The sequence below is a fragment of the Penicillium taxi genome (genome assembly GCF_028828555.1).
Source record: "Penicillium taxi strain IBT 34144 chromosome Unknown utg000003l_segment0_segment0, whole genome shotgun sequence".
Lineage (NCBI taxonomy): Eukaryota > Fungi > Ascomycota > Eurotiomycetes > Eurotiales > Aspergillaceae > Penicillium > Penicillium taxi.
This window is the reverse complement of record NW_026643205.1, coordinates 2,717,582-2,737,491: the sequence shown is the minus strand read 5'-3', so window position 1 is coordinate 2,737,491 and position 19,910 is coordinate 2,717,582. Positions and strand designations below refer to the sequence as shown.

The 19,910-nt window shown below is 44.7% G+C and overlaps 6 protein-coding genes across 6 annotated transcripts; 2 read left to right on the top strand and 4 right to left on the bottom strand.

Annotated features, from left to right (window-relative positions):
- Positions 1 to 1,571: 1,571 nt before the first annotated feature.
- On the top strand, positions 1,572 to 5,059 carry N7495_004462 (WD40 repeat domain-containing protein; the record flags this gene model as incomplete). The annotated part of the gene is made up of 2 exons (XM_057207113.1): positions 1,572 to 2,954; positions 3,014 to 5,059. 2 exons carry the CDS (start codon positions 1,572 to 1,574, stop codon positions 5,057 to 5,059), a joined length of 3,429 nt encoding a protein of 1,142 aa, XP_057064793.1.
- Positions 5,060 to 6,200: 1,141 nt separating this feature from the next.
- On the bottom strand, positions 6,201 to 7,238 carry N7495_004461 (uncharacterized protein; the record flags this gene model as incomplete). Its single annotated transcript, XM_057207112.1, has 1 exon — positions 6,201 to 7,238. One exon carries the CDS (start codon positions 7,236 to 7,238, stop codon positions 6,201 to 6,203), a length of 1,038 nt encoding a protein of 345 aa, XP_057064792.1.
- Positions 7,239 to 8,374: 1,136 nt separating this feature from the next.
- On the bottom strand, positions 8,375 to 8,647 carry N7495_004460 (uncharacterized protein; the record flags this gene model as incomplete). Its single annotated transcript, XM_057207111.1, has 1 exon — positions 8,375 to 8,647. One exon carries the CDS (start codon positions 8,645 to 8,647, stop codon positions 8,375 to 8,377), a length of 273 nt encoding a protein of 90 aa, XP_057064791.1.
- Positions 8,648 to 9,381: 734 nt separating this feature from the next.
- On the top strand, positions 9,382 to 10,209 carry N7495_004459 (HNH endonuclease signature motif containing protein; the record flags this gene model as incomplete). The annotated part of the gene is made up of 1 exon (XM_057207110.1): positions 9,382 to 10,209. One exon carries the CDS (start codon positions 9,382 to 9,384, stop codon positions 10,207 to 10,209), a length of 828 nt encoding a protein of 275 aa, XP_057064790.1.
- A 227-nt stretch (positions 10,210 to 10,436) lies between these two features.
- N7495_004458 (uncharacterized protein) lies at positions 10,437 to 12,030 on the bottom strand (the record flags this gene model as incomplete). Its single annotated transcript, XM_057207109.1, has 3 exons — positions 10,437 to 10,547; positions 10,668 to 10,945; positions 11,139 to 12,030. The coding sequence occupies 3 exons, from the start codon at positions 12,028 to 12,030 to the stop codon at positions 10,437 to 10,439; spliced, it is 1,281 nt and encodes a 426-aa protein (XP_057064789.1).
- A 5,688-nt stretch (positions 12,031 to 17,718) lies between these two features.
- Positions 17,719 to 18,586, bottom strand: N7495_004457 (uncharacterized protein; the record flags this gene model as incomplete). The annotated part of the gene is made up of 5 exons (XM_057207108.1): positions 17,719 to 17,928; positions 17,999 to 18,013; positions 18,074 to 18,186; positions 18,269 to 18,326; positions 18,374 to 18,586. The coding sequence occupies 5 exons, from the start codon at positions 18,584 to 18,586 to the stop codon at positions 17,719 to 17,721; spliced, it is 609 nt and encodes a 202-aa protein (XP_057064788.1).
- Between the last annotated feature and the right edge of the window lie 1,324 nt (positions 18,587 to 19,910).

Genomic DNA, 19,910 nt, shown 5'->3' with positions numbered 1-19,910 from the left:
CTGAGCATCTTAGAAGTACCTCTACCTAGCCGATTAGCATTCCAAGGTTAAAAGCTCTATATTTAGAACTATAGATTGTGATATCCGTAAAACAATGCAACATTTGGATGCTGCTCGTATATTACGGCAAAGTAGTACCTGAATATGCTCAAAATCAAAGTTTCCACGTTTCAGCACCTTGCGCTCCAAACTGTTAATATTTAAGCGTATAGGAAATCATCTCGTCTCTTAATTGAACAAATTAAAGGAGTTCGATGCCAAGCCACAGTACCCTTCTGATTACTCTGCCAAGTGAGTGATTGTGAGCCCACATCGATATCAAAATTCCAGACTAGCTTGGTGATAATGATTTGTGACTCAGTCGTTATCAATTTAACTATATTGTGAATAAAATCCGGACATCTCATCAACAATTGAGCACTCACTTGATCCCCAGGTATGTCCTTGGCCCGTAGCTAAAGGGTTCAACAACGTCTAATCGATCATTGAAAAATGGCGAGCTATGCGTCTCGAGTAGCCATCTGTCAGGTACAAAGTCATCTGGCCAGTTGAAATTAGAATGGGAATGATAAGCGGCATGTTGGTGGACTCCGACAGTTATGCCAGCTAGCACAAATTGGTTATCAATTATAGTTCCACCAGGAGGGGTGATTCGACCCGTTGCTGAGGGCGAAGCGCAATGAATACGCAGTGACTCTTGCATCACCGCGAGTAAATATGGAAGTTGTCAACAGCTGAATTCGTGATTGGTCGGTCGCCTTAGCCTTAGCACTCGAAACTGCACCCCTCTTTTATCTCTTGCCGGAAAGCCCAAACTACCAAACCTATAGTGATCTGTTTCCATACTTACATGAGAATAAGCATTTATGCCGCCCGTTCTTCCATATGGATATACTTTCATCGGCAGTGAGCGTTGTCGCGGTCATTCAACTGACGGGAAGCCTGGTGAAGATTTGCGGGGGCTACATCCAAGAGGTAAACAATGCACGAGACGAGATTATCAAATTACAAAGGGCGATCACGAGCGTACAAGGAATTCTCCAAGACCTCGATAAATTAATTCAAAGCCACAACAACACCTTACCTACTTCCTCGCGTTTAGTCAGTAATATTACCGATTGCCTCTCCGACCTCCGAGCCTTAGAAGCGAAACTTGATCAAGGGAGGGGAAAGACGCTGATGAGAAAACTGGGACTCCGAGCCTTGAAGTGGCCCCTGAAACGCACAGAGATGGAGGCTATTGTTCAGAATCTTGAAAGATATAAGTCGTGCTTTAACTTGTCGTTGCAGCTTGATCAGACGTATGTTTTTGCGGATATAATGCTCTCACTTGAGGATATTTAACTAAGAGATATTTAGAACTCTCATCACAGGAATGATTCAGCATGGTGAGCATGCCAATCAGAAGATGGATCTTGAGAAGCTGCCCTTTGCGCGTGGGGCCGAATACAACTCATACCCAGATCAACATGAAGATGAGTGTCTGCAAGGCACGAGGACCGAACTTCTTCAACAGATAAAAGAATGGGCTTTTTCACCCAACACAAAGTGCCTCTTTTGGGTTAAATGGAATGGCTGGAACCGGGAAATCCACGATATCTCGAACTGTGGCAAAATCACTCAAGGAGACCAAACACCTAGGAGCAAGCTTTTTCTTTAAAAGGGGCGAAGGTGATCGAGGAAATGCCACAAGACTTCTCCCAACACTTGCAAGGCAACTAGTGCTTAATTTTCCTGGGCTAATTTCTGGCCTGCAGAAGGCACTTCATGACGACCCGGACATTGCTTCAAAATCGCTAAAAGAGCAGTTTGATAAAATACTCCTTCAACCACTGCTTGACTTTAACCAACTTGATAAGCAATCTCCTCATACCGCTGTGATAGTGATCGATGCCTTGGACGAATGTGAACATGATCAAGATGTACGAACCATAATCAGATTATTGCCTCTTCTACAAAAGGCACCCGCGATTCGCCTTCGTGTATTCTTAACAAGCCGACCTGAACTGTCGATTCGCCTCGGCTTTTTAGAGATCGCGAACCATGATTACCAGGACCTAGTTCTTCATGATATCTCCATAAAAGCGACAGAACAGGATATATATCTATTCCTGAAGGACAGATTTGCGAAGATCAGACACGATAGAAATATTTCTCGAGACTGGCCGAGCGATAACGTCATCCAACAATTAGTTAGAATGTCAGCTCCACTGTTCATTTGTGCCGCCACCGTGTGCCGATACATCGAGAATCTAAGATGGGAACCTGTATTACGGCTGACGGAGCTATTAAAGGACCAAGCCAAATATGCCGCTAAGATGGACAAGACGTACCTGCCAATTCTGACGCAGCTGATAGATGACCAAGAAAATGATGAGTCAGAACAGCAGCAGCTCTTGCAAGAGTTCCAGGAAATAGTCGGTGTCATCATTCTTCTCGCTGTTCCACTTTCAATCAATGCGCTCTCCCTATTTCTTGAGCTTGAGCCAGAACTAATTAGCAATCGATTAGAATTATTTCAATCTGTTCTAAGTATTCCGAAGAAACGAGATCTGCCTGTTAGGACTTTACATTTGTCATTCCGAAATTTCTTGGTCCGATCCCAGAGCAGATTCTTTGTGGACGAGCCCAAGAAACATATGGATATCGCCATGCGCTGTCTTATCACCATGCGTGGTCGCTTAAAGAAAAATATTTGCAACCTGAAGGGCTATGGAATTCAAAGAACTGAGATCGATACCATGTCTATCCATCAGCATTTACCAACAGAGCTAAAATATTCCTGTCGCTATTGGGTACATCATCTGTCACAGAGTAAGGATGTTGCTGCTGCAATAGAGGATATCTTCTTGTTTCTCCGAGAGCATTTTATACATTGGTTGGAAGCAATGAGCCTTCTAGGCGTCGTATCAGAAGTTCTGGAGATCATTGATCAATTGCAGCTGGTGATACGCGTAAGTTTCTATAGGAAAACCTATGTGATTATGTACCGTTACTGATGTAGAGTGACTAGGATTATAACGTATCCAATTTCCTACATGATGGCAGGCGGTTCGTCCTTAAAAATAGACAGATCGCTGATGAGGCGCCCCTCCAACTTTATAGCTCAGGACTTGTATTTGCACCTAGGATGGCAATAGTTCGGAGGGAATTTGAAGAAGAGCTCCCTAGTTGGATATGTAGGTTTCCAAAGGTTGAGGAAACCTGGAGCTCAGAAATGCAGACTCTTGAGGGCCATTCCGAGTCCGTCCAATCTGTGGCATTCTCCCCAGATGGCCGAATCCTGGCATCCGGCTCGAGTGATAAAACAGTCAGGCTGTGGAATACCACCACGGGCGTGCTTGAGCAGACCCTTGATGGCCATTCCAAGTCTGTCCAGTCTGTGGCATTCTCCCCTGACGGCCGAGTCCTAGCATCCGGCTCAAGTGATAAAACGGTTCGGCTGTGGGACACCGCTACGGGTGAGCTACAGCAGATTTTCGATCTTTATTCTGAGTCTGTCCAGTCCGTAGCATTCTCTCCAGATGGGCGACATCTGGCGTCCGGATCAGATGATGGGACAGTCAGGCTCTGGGATACCGCCATAGGCGCGCTACAGCAGACCCTTTACGGCCATACAGACAAGGTCCAGTCTGTTACATTCTCCTCAGACGGCCAATATTTGGCGTCTGGATCAAATGATAGGACTATCAAACTCTGGGATACCACTACTGGCGCGCTGCAGCAGACTCTAAAGGGCCATTTAGACTCCGTCCATTCTATTGCATTCTCCCCAGACTGTCTGCTCTTGGCGTCTGGCTCAAGAGACGAGACATTCAAACTCTGGGACACAGGCACAGGCGCGCTCCGGCGATCTCTCGATTCTCATTCAGATTTGATATGTTATCCAGATTGGATCGCATCTGTGACATTCTCCCCCGACGGCCGACTCCTGGCGTCCTGCTCAAAGGATAGGTTGATCCGGCTGTGGGATACCGCCACAGGTGTGCTGCAGCAGGCTCTTGAGGGTCATTCACATTGTGTCCAATCTGTAGCATTCTCTCCCGACGGTGGAATACTGGTGTCCGGGTCAACAGATAAGACAGTCAGGCTATGGGATACCACTATAGGTACAGGGCAGCAAACTCACGAGGGCCACTCAGATTGGGTCTTGTCAATAGTCTTCTCCCCAGATGGCCGGCTCCTCGCGTCCGGCTCAAGCGACAAAACAGTTAGGCTATGGGATACTGCTACGGGCACACTACTACGGACTCTTAAGGGTCATTCACGTTGTGTCCAGTCTGTGGCGTTTTCACCAGATGGCCGAATCCTAGCATCCAGCTCAAATGATAAGACAGTCAGGTTCTGGGATACTGCTACAGGTGCACGCAAGCAGATTCTTAAGGGTCATTTAGATATAGTCTGGTCTGTGGTATTCTCCCCTAACGGCCGACTCCTAGCGTCCAGCTCAAGTGACAAAACAGTCAGGCTGTGGAATGTCGCTGTAGGTACGTGGCAGCAGACTCTCGATGGCCATTCAGATGAAGTCCGTTGTGTGGCATTCTCCCTAGACGGCCAATATCTGGTGTCTGGATCAAATGATAGGACGGCCAGGCTCTGGGATACCGCCACAGGCGCGCTACAACAGACCCTCTCCGGCCATTCAGGCATTGTCCGATCTGTTGCATTTTCCTCTAATGGCCGACTCCTAGCATCTAGCTCAGATGATAAGACAGTCAGGCTCTGGGACACTGCCACAGGCGCGCTGCAGCAGAGTTTGGGTGTTCACGGGCTGGTCACCAACCTGGAATTTGTCCAAGATGATTCACATCTAAGTACCAATCTGGGATACCTTAAAACACAGTCCGAATGTAATAATAATGCCTCCTATTTATCTCAAGAGGAAGCTGGGATATTTATTCTGAATCGTCAGTGGATAACCCTTCACCGCAGAAAGGTGCTGTGGCTTCCTCCTGAATATAGGCCTTGGTGTTCAGTGATTAACGGGACTACACTTGCCTTGGGACACGAATCTGGGCGGGTTTCATTCATAGGATTTTGTGATATTGGACGTCAGTAGTGTTCCATCTTCACTCCAGATAATGATAATAGCAACCTACTATCATCAGTCTGCTCTAGAGGGGATTCTCGACTCCTCAATACTTGTATTGTTGACACTACGTACTGGCATGACAAGACACTACAAATTGTACGACTCTCCCAAGCTCTCTGTTTGGGCCTTCTTTTTGAAATTTTTTTCGAAATATACAAAAAAACAGATTTATGAGTAGTCTGCAGGTAAGCAAGATAATGGAAGCCATTGTTTGCACTGCCTGGTACCGAGTAGTCCCTCAAACTGTTATTTGGACATAAGGAGTGGCAGAGGAAATTGACACCTCGCCAGATTTTCGAGCCCCTTCTGTTGTTCTCGTGTTTGATTTCAAGTAGAGATGTTAAGCGATCTGCGGTCATTTGCGGTTTAACATCTCTAGATGTGCTCAATCATTTTACCGTTCTGTTCGTCACCAATATAATAATGGGCCAAAACTCCAATATCAGCTGTAAGCTGGTTGAATTTGTTAAAAAGTGTAACTGGTGGCACAGTGCAGTACGAAGCACGTGACCCGCGACTTCTGTCAAATGGAGGTCGACTACCAAGGAATAGTGGATTCTAGTGGGCAAATGAGAACGCAGTATGCGTACTAAAGAGTGTATGTGTATCTATTGTAGAATGGAGGAATCCCATTGTGGGATTCCAATGCTGACTAAAATAGACTAACTGTAAATGGAATCGGGCCTTTGACAACTTCTGTCAAAGTGTCAAGTCGACTGGTTCAGACTGGCCAATCATTCAAATGCCACAAATGAATGAAACTGAATTACTAAACTAGGGATGAAGTTCGCCTAAAATAGTGATACAAAGTGGGTAATGCAAACCCTACAAACCAGGCCAAATCAGGCTAACTAGGCTCAATCGAGCCTAAACCACCACCCATTTGACACAAAGGAAGTGGTTTGGTCTGTTTGCATGACCCACTTTTAGGTGTGTCCCAGTTTCTTGACTGCCCTTTAGATATTGAAATGTGATACCGGAAACTAGTAGACTTCGATGCATTTGGATATCAATATAACATTTTACAATTGTGGTTGAACTCATCGCTGGTTAAATAACCGTCGAGCTGAAGACATTTTTGATCATATACTAGTAACAAAGCAGTTGGTCAAAGAGCGAGAACCTCAAGAAGACCCTTTCCCCGCAGATGGAGGACCTGATCCAGCTTAATCCACAACTTGGACCGTACATCTGAGTCTTGACAATAGGAATGTGGTGGCGCTTCCCAAATGCGATTGAGATATTTTCCACCACTAGTGGTTCGCCCACACTCCGGGCTGGTTGCCGCATTTGTAATTGCCAAACTACCTTGTTGTGGAGTGATAGCGATATAACGTAATAAGAATGCAAGAGCTCGCATCGAAATGTCATTGCTCTTCAAATCGTTTGTATGCCAGATTCCCGAAGCGACGAAACCGGGATGGACACCGTTGATTCTGATATGAGAGTACTCTGGGTGCTTGAGGCAATGAAGCTGCAGCTCTGTGAGCCATATCTGCAAATATAGCTTATTGTTGTGGTAATCGTTCCCTCTCATTTCTTGGCCACCATTGAAATGATCTAGGTCGAAGACACCAAAGTGATGAACGCATGATGTGGTACACACGATTTGGGGATCCGCGCTGCGCCCTAGAGAGGGTAGGAGTCGGAGGGTAAGTAACAAATGAGATAAGAAGTTGACCTGGTGAACTAGCTGGAACCCATCCTTCGTAATTCGAGTTTTAGCAGTAGATGGGGATCCCGCATTGTTGCACAGAATATCTAGAGTGCGATCACTCTTCAACCATCTTTCGCAAAAAGTCTCGACACTTTTGAAATCTGCCATATCTATCTTCCACCATTGAATTATTGAGATATGACCCTGTGCCTCGGCAAGACGCTTGCATTCTTTCACGGCTGCTGTGGGATGAAGTTCGCCGAGTCCCTCAGGTGGATCGCGGCAGGCCAGGATCAGGTTTGCTCCCCATTCCGCGAATGACTTGGCCGCCTCTAGTCCAATACCATTGTTAGATCCAGAGATAATCACCCATCTCCCTTGTAAATCTGTCTTCTGGACATGTCGCTCGCTGAGAACAGTGTTATTGAGGCCTCTCGCGGCCTGGAACACATTGTTGAATGTCAACCCCGCCAAAAACTGCAATGTCATATTGACGAAAGTTGTACGATAAGCAGGAGACAGAAAGTATCACCTGGTCACCCTATAATTTTTTTTAATCCTTCGCTTGCTTCAAGTTCTCCAGGTCTTATTTAATACTTCTCCATTCGCCTGAACTGAATATAAATTGTACAGCCCTTGGCGGACATATATACCGGTATACCCGTCGAAGTTTTATGGTAGATGACGCAGTCAAAAATCTTGAGCCTCAAGGTACTTTTTGCCGGCAGGATGGCAGTGCGAAAATGGTTGGACATGTGGTTCCCACATAATAGCTGGCGCTTAATTCGCCCTAGATTGACCGACCTTGGTCGGTAGCCTGGGCGCGCTGCCTAATATGGTCAAGACTAGTTTCGGTGCTTTGACTAATTTTGGATAACAAGCATTATTTAAACCGTTTCCTATTTCCGGTAGTGTGCCTGACTACATAAAACGAATCCATTCCACTCATGATCCTTTTAGGGGCAGATAATTCGATTGACATGTGCTTGGGATCTTCGAAATCGGACATATCTCAAATTTTTAAAATTGAACTCGGGATGAGAAGTATGCCAGGGCAAAAAGATGGAGGGCTTATTTATCTTTTGATCTATAGAGGAAATATTCTAGGGCGCTAAGCTCACCCTCCAGCTGTAGCTCCCAGAATCTCATTAGAAAACATTCGTTTTCTTTTATAAGTTTGAATTATCCCTACTTCATATGAAATATTTGAGAATCCTGGTAAAAAGGCTATACGCTGATGTTGATTCTTTATGCTTGTATTATTCGGGTCTTTTTCTTCCCTAAAATTTAAAAATTACTGTCAAGTACAAGTATTTGTAGCAGTTAGCTATTCAAAACCCCAAAGATTCCAATTAACCTTTTAGGGCCTTCTAATGGAAGCTTTAACCAGATTGAGTAGTGCGTACGGTGTTCTCACCTTGGTTTTAACGGTTTCTGGAAGGTAAAGAAGAGCTTGACTGGCTTGAAGAGGTCTAATGGGGTTTGCTTGAATTGCCGGACGAAGCCAAACCAAATGCGCTGAAAATCAGCTTAGGAGTTGTTGCAGAGTTAAATGACGATGACTCGAGTACGTTAGGAGTAGCTTCACTTTTCAGTGAGGGCCCTGAGCCTGAACCAAATAGACCTCAAGGCTCAGCATTCAGGTTCTGAGGCCCACTAAACGCGGTTTTTTGGCCTTTCGGCGTACTGAAAATGCTTTTGCCGGTACCCCTATTCAAAGTAGACCCTACAATAGAAGATAGATTTCTCGGCAGTCCTGTGGCAACTTTCCGGACATTAAATTTGCTCAATGCTCGCGAACCAGCTTGCGGCTTCTCCAATTCGCCGCTCAGACGAACTCGCTCATCTATGTTAGAAAAAGGCTCGGTAGCAAGGTTCTGAACTTTTTTATCTTCCATATTGTTGATCATCTGGCTTGTGAGAATACTACCTAGAGGTCTAAGCAGACGGTTTTCAATTCCAAGCGTGGCAACGTTATCAATAAAAGTGATGATAGAAGTCTGATCCTATTATTAGCACTCTTTCAGACCGATGTAAAATTTAGTATCGAGCAAGACGCTAACTCACATCATAATATGTCTGCATCTGATCTACAATATCCGCTGCTGCAAACTAGCTGTTTGTCGACTCCAGCTCATTATTGACTTTCCGAAGTCGTTCAATAGTAATAGACCCATCTTTATAAACAAATTTTGATCTCAAGGGTTGCTCCAATCTACCAATCCAGCGATAACTCCTGGCTTTCTTCGACTAAATCGAAGTCTTTACTATTTATGACCGCTTTTACTCGCTTCTATCCAATTAACTATCCGCATCTAGAATTACATTATTCCCTGTTCCCATACAAAATTAAAGTTGAATTAGTCACGAAACCACTGTTTCTCGTTCAAAACGCGTCACTTTTGTTCGGGCTCCGAGTGCTCAGAAAAGTACCCTCCACTGCAACTTTATCAGCAAAACTACCAATCATTCCAAGCTTGACGCGTCTTCCATCAAAGATGAATCCCCTGCCTCCCCGCCTCCCCCCATTCACCCCCGCCTTGCTCAGTATCAACCAACAGGTCCTGATGACGATACCGTCAGGGTTATTCAAGCGTTCCTAGATTTTCTCCCCCTTGCAGGAAGAGTCTCCATGGAACGAGACATCTTGCCCATGACGGATCCTCAGCTTAATCAGCACATGGAGTCTCTAGTGCACCATGTTCTCCTCCCAATGAGGGCCCGTAAAACTCCAGCCTCCATACCTCTATCTCCACGGACAAGGGTGCAACGTGAAGTGGAGAATCAATACAGCAAAATGATATTCACGGCTAAGAGGCTGCAACGCCTCAAGGAAGATTGTCTTTTACGCGACGATAATCGGTGCGCTATCTCTCTTGTCTCAGACGAAAAGAAGATGCCCACCGGCTTTCAAGGAGATACATGTGACACTCAATGTGCCCATATTTTACCATTTTTGCTCTCAACATTCAATAACGATCCAAAGGCTCGAGAAAGGCCTGAAGTCTGGACAGCAATCATATGGTGCTTTCCAATTCTCGATGATCTCGCAGTACTCTTCACGCACAATGATATAAACGACCATCGGAATCTGATCAGTATGGACAAAGAGGTACATGATCGATTCGGCCAGTTTAAATTCTCTCTAGTAGCCACTGGCCTTCAGGACCAATACACCTTACATCTCTGGCAACCACGATATCTCAGACATGTACGAGGAATTAATATTGTGCAGTTCAGTGCACACGGCACCCGATTCGACTTGCCATCCAGGGAATTAATCGAAATCCATCACATTATGGCTCAAATCCTTCACGCATCCGGCAGAGCTCAATGGATTGAACGTGTTCTGAAGGATATTGAGGACACATGTGTCCTGGCGCACGATGGATCAACGAACGTCACCGATATGCTGTGGGGGACCGAATTGGCACTCATGAGTGAGTTGATTCAATGCTGATATGGACCTAGGTCTGACTTTTTATCATAGGCATTCCAGAATCATAGTTTATTAGCCGCCCTCGGACACCTGACGAAGCATATTTTGACCTCAATTTACTAGGTACGAACTCCACTAATTACATGTATTCTGGACGACGTAACTCGATCCAATATAATGCCCATATCTATATAAGAGGGCTTCAGGTCATTAAATAGGAAGGACCAAATATGTGAGGAGTCAAGGTTTTACAGCTTCTGAGCTTCTTCAATCACATTCTTTGCAGGCTCCCGGCTCCACATGCGGTCCAACCAACCTTTCACAAAAGGACATTTATTCACATCATACCCGTCTTCTTCCTGTATAAATTTGGTGACTGTAATCTGCTAACTGGCCTAATCCAAATCCGCAACGAAACCTGTCCTCTCACCCATGACGCCCCCCCCCCCGGTTTCCTGCTTACTCAAGAAATCATTCACAATCCCCGAGACCCGGTTAATCTCGTTCACACAGCGCTGCAACGCACTGGGCACCCTCTCGGGGTGGAACTTTTTAAACCAGCACGCCTGGCCATAGTATGGACCTTGGCCGGAAGCCTGGAAGAACGGCCACTGACGCGCCAGTTGGGCTTCTTTAGAGCAAGGCTCAAAACTGTTTTTGCGAGAGGTATCGTACCGTTCCACCAGATACTCAATGATAGCGCCAGGTTCTCGGGGCGTGAGGTTATTGTTTGTGTCATAAATCCAATCCTCTAAATCTAACTCATACGTCGAAGAATATTCCGAGGCAGAATGAAATCTTACGTAGAACAGCATGAAATGATTATTTGGATATTAAAATGGGGAAAGCTTTGATTTCAAGATAAAATACGGAGTAGATACTTGCTAGATATCCTATGAGCTGACTAGGACTATCTCTGCATGGTGACTACCTTTTCAGAACAGACGTACACATCATCATCTCCGCTCGAAAGACACGGTTGATCTTATTCGAGAACGAGGCCTTCGGTATAAGCGCAATCCTCATCCCAGGCCGCAGCTCACGTATCCAATGCAAACACCCGGCAGAAATTGTATCCTGGCTCCAGTAAAACACTACCGGCTCTCCTCTACCTGAAAATTCCTCTCCACCACACTCGCTCAACATATGCCCATGCCTAGGCCACGTACATGAATGTGTCTGTGCCTGCTGGGACCCCATGTGCATATTCCAGAAGCAAATCGGGCCCGTTTGGAAAATTGGGCCAACCGCTTCTTTTGAATCCGGGCCAGTGGCCTCGACCTTGGCTGCCTCCCACCAGGTGTATGCGCGGTCACTGGTGCCCTCTGCCTGTTTCTGGTTGTGGATGTGGATGTTCTCCTCATAAGAGACTGCTTTGAAGATTAGCTGGCGGACGGGCCAACCTGGATAGCCTTTTATTGGTGGTGTGCGGGCGTACTGAACAGCAAAGACTGTTCGTTCGTCAATAAGCATTGGACGAGCAACTTGGACTTTAGACTGGATCCAGTACTCGGCGATGTCGAAGATGTATCCAATTATGGATGGGGGTAGACTTCTTTGAGACGCGACCTTGATTAAGAAAGCGGCTTGCAACTGATCTTTAGGTTTGTGAGGAATATAGAAGGATGTTGATGATGAAATTTCCACCTGCAATTGCAGTTCTTGGATCGACGGTGTAGCAAGACTACTCTGGGTCTTTATTCTGGAAACGGCACCATTGCCTAAGAGCAAATTGGCGACATCTGGCACTTTTTCCCGTATCACGATGTCGAGTAGCATCAGTCCTTGATGATCTTGCGCTTGCAAGTCGACTTTCAAAGACAGCAACACTTCAGTCACCATGCTGAGATTATGTTTAACCGTCAAATGGAGTGCTGTCTCCCCGATGGTATTTCTTGCTTTGGGATCAGCGCTAACGGAGGCGAGGTATTGAACTATATCTGCATGTCCGGTTTGCACTGCTTCCACTAGTGCCGTCAAGTTTTCTTGTCCGGGCCTATCTATATCTGTTAGGTTATCGAGTTTTTCGACACAAACCTGAACGGACTCAACGCTGCCACTTTGTGCTGCGTAGTGCAAAACTGAGGAGTCTACAGTGTCGATTGACTCCAGCGAATAATTCGGCGCGAGGTCAAGCAAAATCTGGAGAACTCCAGGATGTCCGTGACCAGCTGCAAGCCTAAAGCGTACTGTAGACAGTAGAATAGCAGGGCGCAAGAAAATATAGGCATAAGACCATTAATAGAACACCTTGATGACTTCGGCGTAGCCGTGAAAGGCTGCCTGATGGAGCGGCAATGACCCTCTGTCGTCCTCGACCAGAGCCTCAGCTCCTTGCTCTGTCACGATTCAGTTCTTCGATAGGACCTCGATGTATGGACCCTATGATATAATGATTAGAAGAGTTTCACGAGGGCCTAGCACAGACACTGCTAGCACGAGGCGGTTTTCAGCTAGTAGTATGGTGACCAGACACTAGCTACCTCTATAGATTTACTCCGATAATCTATGGTACATACGACCACAGGGTGTGGAGAACAGGGCTTCCCGTCCGCTCAGCCGTACTTAAGCCACATATGGAACGCGGAAAATAGTCCAAAAGCCCTTCGCACCTAGCTCACCCTAAAGCAGCGATAGAACTCCCCTTAGGGTGAGGGTGGGTGATATGGGTGAGCTTGGGTGAGCACCGGGTGAGCTTAGCACCCCTGCCCCTGCCCTAGAATTTTTCACCTTACAGACCAAAAAATAAATAAATCCTTAGAAGGGCCCTTCATTTGCTTTGGCATACTTTTCATCCGGAGGTCAATTTTGAGAATTTGAAAGATGTCTGATTTTGAAGATCTTCAAAAGATTGCCGCCAAGCGTGCTGCACTTTGTCGAAGGTGGATTCTAGTAAACGAATAGGAATGGGGTATAGAGAAATGAATTGTATGTGTGTATACTACTAACGTGCCCCTCTTTTAGCTGACAATCAGATGATAGCCCTTTTTATGAGAACTTTAAGCGACACATATTAATTTGATTATGGTATTAATATTATTCTAGGACAATAACTTAAGGTCTCTAGATTGGAGTGAGCCATGGCCCGAGCCAATTCACATCTGTCGTAAGTATTTCTCGGTACATAATGTCGATACGGCGATACATCTGTTCTGATTGGACAGATACTATGAAGGCTCCTATTGGTCAGATGCAGCCACAAAGTGGGGCAGAGGAGTATTTCAGTTAGATGTAGTTATTGAAGACACCTCTTACAACTCTTCATTACCATTTTACCACTGCAATTGCAGAACCGTAGGACACGTCGAGTATCTCGACAATAAAAATGTCGCAAAACTTCATATGTTTATGATTAACCTCACAATATAACCCGTCACTACGCTGTCACCCAAATGATTGTAACCCACAGATCAAGTCATCAACCTTCTTCATCAAAATGCGCAGAGAACTAGCATGTCAATCCATTGCCCGGCGGCTGTCAAAACTGAATACCTGGCTGCGGACTTTAGCTTTATCCAGCAATGAACGAATCAATACTGACGTGTTTCGTGACTAGAGAACCTTCAATGACGAGATACAAAATGCGCTCTAGACCGTTGACCTGAATGTACACGTGACAGTCGACGACACCACTGATGATTTTGTCGTTAGAAGTGAGCGTGGCTTAATAGGTCGTTTCGTTAAGCATGTCTGTGACCCCGTCACCAATATACTCGTTGTAAACGAAATCTCATCACGCTTTACTGACCGAAAAGCCGTCTATCCCCCTTCAGAAATCATACCAGATATTGTACTCGCTTCAAAAACCTCAATCAAAATGGTTATTGAGTTGAAAACTTTTTGGGCCTGTAACTTCGAGTTAAGCATAGCTTGCCCGATGGAGAAACTATATTTGGCCGAGATACAGCTTGGTAAATTAACCTTAGTTATAAAATAAATTATACTAATTCATAAATAGCACAGCTTGTTGTCCAAGTGCGGGATTGCAGCGTTCAATATGGCATACTATCTGTAACGGGTCGAGCCCGGTTTAGATTGTATGGTCTACTGTGAGACCATACTGCTGTATCTATCTCCTTTCCTAGTCCTTGTTTACCAATCGGATCTTTACAGCGTACAAATCCCTGCATTCATCCCGTAACACTATCTACCTATAATGCAACTGCTTTTGTAAGACGAGACAGTGATACCACATCTTCCATTAGTGAAGCATACCTAAGAACTGCAGCAGGTATTAACAGAAAACCGTCTATTAAGCATTGTGTACTAGGAATGGCAATTCTAAGAAATTCTGCTAGCCTATAAGGAATCACACGATGTTTTTCGGTTAAGGGGAAAATATGACAGACTCCCTTGTTGTGACAAAACTCCTCTAATGGCGAACTGCTGATCCGGGTTTCTAGGGTGAAGATGGTATTTACACTAAATAGCACGAAAAAACAAAAGCTATTTTCGAAGGGTATTGGCACGACGAAGAGGTCATCATCAAATATTAGGACGATAATAAGATGAGCGAGATCAGGTTTGAATTAATATATAATAACTCTATATTTGTAACACTTTCAACAATATCAGCACTTGCTGTTACGGGATGAATGCAGGAATTTGTACGCTGTAAAGATCCGATTGGTAAACAAGAAGAATTAACTAAGGGGGGGAAATGGGTCCTGGGGACCGGGTGTTCTTATAGCTCGTTCGGCTCCGCACAGATGCCAGGAGCGCAGTCTCTCCAGAGAGTGAGCATTTCATCGGGTATCAACCCGTTACACTTGCAATGAAAGAGGAAATTTATTTCTAATAGGAACTTTATAGCATGTTAATGAAAGGCGTAGCAAGTTATTTGGAATTTATCATATTAGGGGTTGTTTCATACAGTGAAAGCAAAGCCTGAACATCGGAATAGAAGCAGACTAGAAGTCCGAATAAAGTTGATAACACGCGCAGGCTTTAGGCTGGTGCCATTTTAAACCCGTCCTATAAGGCGTCCTTTAAGCCATCCTGACTCTACCTTTTCTATAGAATAATATAAGTCTGTATAAGTCCGTAATTTTGACTCATATTAAATTTCCTTGTTTACTTATATGTAAGGGTTACTGGATTTTACAGAGAAGACAAAGATGGGAACAAGAACTCGATAACATTTCAAGACTGATTCTTAGAGGAATCATGGGGGATCCGGGTACGGATCGGTTAAGTAGTTGTGGGTATTACATAACGGTCACATGATTTCCAGGTTATCAACTCCGTGACATTATATCCTATAACAGCAAGGCTCCCCTAGTTACCCTGGCTTCAAAACATCTCTTATAGTAACCGCGGTCTTGAAAAGGGTGGAAAGTCTTATTGCATAGGAGTCTATTCTAAAGGAGGCTCTTCTAGCGTCGATAAAGGAGAAATCTGAGAAACAAGATAAATAATCAATACCTGTAGAAGACTCAGGACATAGACAGCAGCACAGCGAAACGCCAGTAGCACATACGGAGGGTCTTGCTCCCCTTAAGAAAAAGCCTTGGCAGTTCTGGGCTGTGTTCCTAGCGCTGTGCATGACCACTTTTCTCTCGGCTCTCGACACGTCTATTTTATCGACTGCCCTTCCGACTATCGCGCTCGACATCAACGCTGGTGAATCGTATATATGGATCACCAACTCTTATATTCTGTCGTCGACCGTGGTCCTCCCTTTATTCGGCTAGACGGTAGATATATTCGGCCGTCGATGGCTCCTGATCCTTTCTGTCATCATCTTTGCACTGGGAAGCGGTCTTGCCGGGGGAGCAGACAATATAGTTCAGATAATTGCCGGACGAACCATTCAGGGCATCGGCGGTGGCGGTATTAACACGCTTATTGATACTGTCATCTGTGATCTCGTTCTTCTTCGCCAGCGAGGAAAATATGTAGCTCTTATAGCAGCTATATAGGTAGTAGGGATGGTGGTTGATCCCGTATTAGGCAGTGCCTTTGCTAAGCATATATTGTGGCGCTGGGTTTTCTACATCAATCTTCCTCTATGTGCCGTGTTACTGATATTACTTATGTTGTTACTTCGAGTTTCCCATCCACATTCAGGTGATGCCATATAGTAATAGCTGCGCCGTGTCGACTATATTGGCAATATCATTCTCATAGCCACAGTTATCTCGGTTTTGCTAGAACTTAGTTAGGCAGGAGTTGATTATCCTTGGTCCTTATGGAGAATTTGAACACTGAGTTTGGATTATAGGTAGGAGAAAGAAGGGAATAAAGGAACATGTATGGACTCTATTGGTTACTAGTACTTGCGAGCCTCTAGGTATTTACTAAAATTATATCTTTGTCGCTGAGATTCCTTCTTTAATACGGGGTACAAACACTTGAATTATAGATAAGATGCAAGGGGAAGAGGTGATTAGGTTCACCGACGCTCGGCCAAAACACCTAATATGACGAGACGATGTCTTGTCTTACCTGGAACCGGTATATAAGTAGCGCACTATTAGGGGGCCCTAATAGTAGAGGTAGTAATAAAGTTAAGAACGTTAAGCAGACTTAGGCGGTATAGTGGTTTTATAGAACCACACACGGGAACGTATAAGGACTAAGTGCGCTGGTCCCATATATAACATTTAAGCCTCAGGCTTCTTAATCAATTATCCGATATGGTGTAAACGGAGGTGACGATAAAATGGCCACGATTTGGTGTGGCATCAACTCGAAAAAATCGTAGTGTTTTCACCTCGACATTATAACCAACACAGTCTGATACTAGTGTCGACGCTATACCTAGTAAGGCTGAGTGAGCTAATACTAACGATTACATCGAAGAGAGGTGATTATTCGAGGAGTCCTGACACAGCTTGTATACAGAGCCGTGAGAGCGCTTCCATCGTGGGTGCAGATGGAATGAAAAATAACCGAGTCTGCCTCTCGAAGACTTTGCCCTTTAATAATTCTCTGAATCGAAAGTCTAGCTAAAAAACAAGCCAAAACCACAACTGTTGCGACAGCCGAAAAACAAGGCCGTCAACATACGGAAAGTATTTCGGCCGAAAAGCTTCTGCCAAGGCAGTGACTCTCGGTTCGGATAACCACTCGGAGGAACTAGATTAGTATATTACAGCATCCTTGAACGATATACATTCATCGCAAACGACACCCTTAAGCGATATGCATTCAAGATAGTAGTATCCCGTCTTCACCGTCTCTTCTGTCTCGGACGAATGTAAACATTCGTCCAGGACAGAGGACCACCCATATACTATAAGTAGCTAGTTCTCTCTATCAATGAAAAGGGCAGACTTCACAACAACCACAGCATTCAGTATCGTAGCATCCACTACCAGATTGGTGGATTTCTACGGTGTTTAGTGGTTCGTTGAAGCTCAATGTCACGGAGTTGATAAATCTGAAAATCATGTGACCAGTATATAATACCCACAACTACATCCCAGCAACCCCCATGGGTTAGTATGTTAGTGCTTACTCCCTTTCAGAATCTTTTCTTTGATTTACCATTGAATGTAGATTCAGAATTTCATTGTGCACACAGTATCATCTTGGCGGCTGTGGGAATGGACCATTGAAATCTTGGTCCCTTTCCATTCCGGGAGGCAGGTCGCTATCACCTGGCTCAAGCTCGAAATCCGGTTCATCACGGAGAATTCTTTCCCAGGTAACCTTTGCAACAGCCTTACACTCTTCTTCCCTAAAATCATACGGCCAGCCGAACTGTTCCTGGAGAGTTTTCTTGATCTTGAGATACTAGAGCGCCACGCGATCAGAATATATTTATGAGAGACGGCAGAGAGCGAGGGAAGAGAAATAAGCTTACCTCTTCGTCGTCATGCTTATCCCAAAGAGCACAGATATTCTTTGTTCAACTGGGAATTATTTCAAGTGATCTAACCCTCTCAAGATGAGTGGATAAAAATGTTGGAGCATGAAATGGAGGGTAAGAGCGATAGTTGTCCAGATCGTCTCCCGGGGGGCCATCATTAAAGTCCCAGACTCGAATTGTGTCTGTTCATATTTATGTTAGTAAGACGTCTTTGTTTTGCTTCTTTTGGGATCATGAAAACGTAGTAGACTAGTCTATACTCACTCTCCTTTAAATCCATAATCGCAGAAGACCCCTCATCAGTCGAGCAGGTAAGAGCAATCTCATGAGGGAGCAGAAAATCCAGCCTCGGTTCATTAATGAAATCACAGCGGGATCGAGATGAAGCTTTTCACAAAGAGCCTGGTTGATCATATGGCCACCTTCGGGCGGCCAGATAAGTTCCCAGGTAGCGATATAATTCAGTTGTTGATAGAGATGGTAGGTTTCATTGATGATCTTGACGATCATGTCTTCGTTGTATGGAATGCGAGGGATGTGAAAGTCTGCTATGGGATCTTCTTGGTCGGAATTTGTAGACATGGTTGGAATTGGGCTGGGGGGAGCTGGGGGAGCTGGCTGTGGAATATATATGCGCTGATTTGAGTACCAATACCAGTGGATGTTGATGGCTACTGGATCTTGATTTCAACCCGGAAGAGATGGTTATAGATGAAGGAAATATATCTCGTCGTGCAACACCGGAGGAAATCTATGAGGAGCTGAATATGGTCAAATGAAAGTCAGAGGAATGCAAACAGGAATTGGAGGCAGTGGGCTTGTCATATGATGACGAAGGTCCCTCTGCTGACACCCAATGACCACTCCTCCAGTGGAAACAGCCACGGGTACTTTGCTGTCTAATTCGAGGAACGTTGCTATCACATCGCGGCCTATTGAGACTGAAAGGGCTCATTATCACCGAGAAGGACATGAAAGACGAGACTATTCTCATGGACATTCTCATCAGCATGTTTAATCATCTAATCCATAGGGGTACTTAATTGTAGTCTGACACAATTATCTTACCGTCTAGCTCAGATTTTCCATATACTTCTTGAGTTGAATTCCGAGTGTCCTCAATCGGAATTTCAGTACATTTGGGCCAGTATAATTAGTACTAGTACTCTTAGGGGTCCAAAGCTAGGGGTCCAACCCGCATGACTGTGATGCATCACGAGAGAATTTATAGAGATGAGCCCATGGAGCGAAACTTGAATTGTAGTAGATATTTGAGTTAGGAAATAATACATTATGTAGTCGCATGAACACATTAAGATAATCTTTTAGAACAGCCATGACACAAACTTCTGGTAGACCCAGTGTCACGTAGAGGTCAGCACGGTTTTACGGATATCAGTATCCGTAATCGTAACCGTAGAAATTCTACGGTTACTGTCGGTACACCGGTGGGTATAGCAATTCGATAAAGGTGATGAGAGGCTATCGCCCACTTCTAACACCTATTACAAGTTGCGCTTTACGCCCTATAATATCTTGTGTTCTCTTGAAGTGGTTGTAAAGTGTCGGAACGGTGACGTTCTTACGGTGCTGCTGCTGATAGTGGTCGGCAACAGATAATATCTGTAGGATTTGGGAATATCTGTATCTGTATCTGTGTTAGAAATTAATTATCTGTATCTGTATCTGCAAGATATTCTACCACCGCCATATAGTGTCACGTGTATACTATAAGATGTCAATGGACGTGGTTTGGGACCCACTTTTAGGTGTGTATTTAAGCCAGATTACGTTCTAGTTAGAAAATTCAGTTTCATTCATTTGTGGCATTTGAATGATTGGCCAGCCAGTCACAGTTTATTTGACAGTTATGAGCCCGGAACGCATCTAATAGCTATAGGATAAT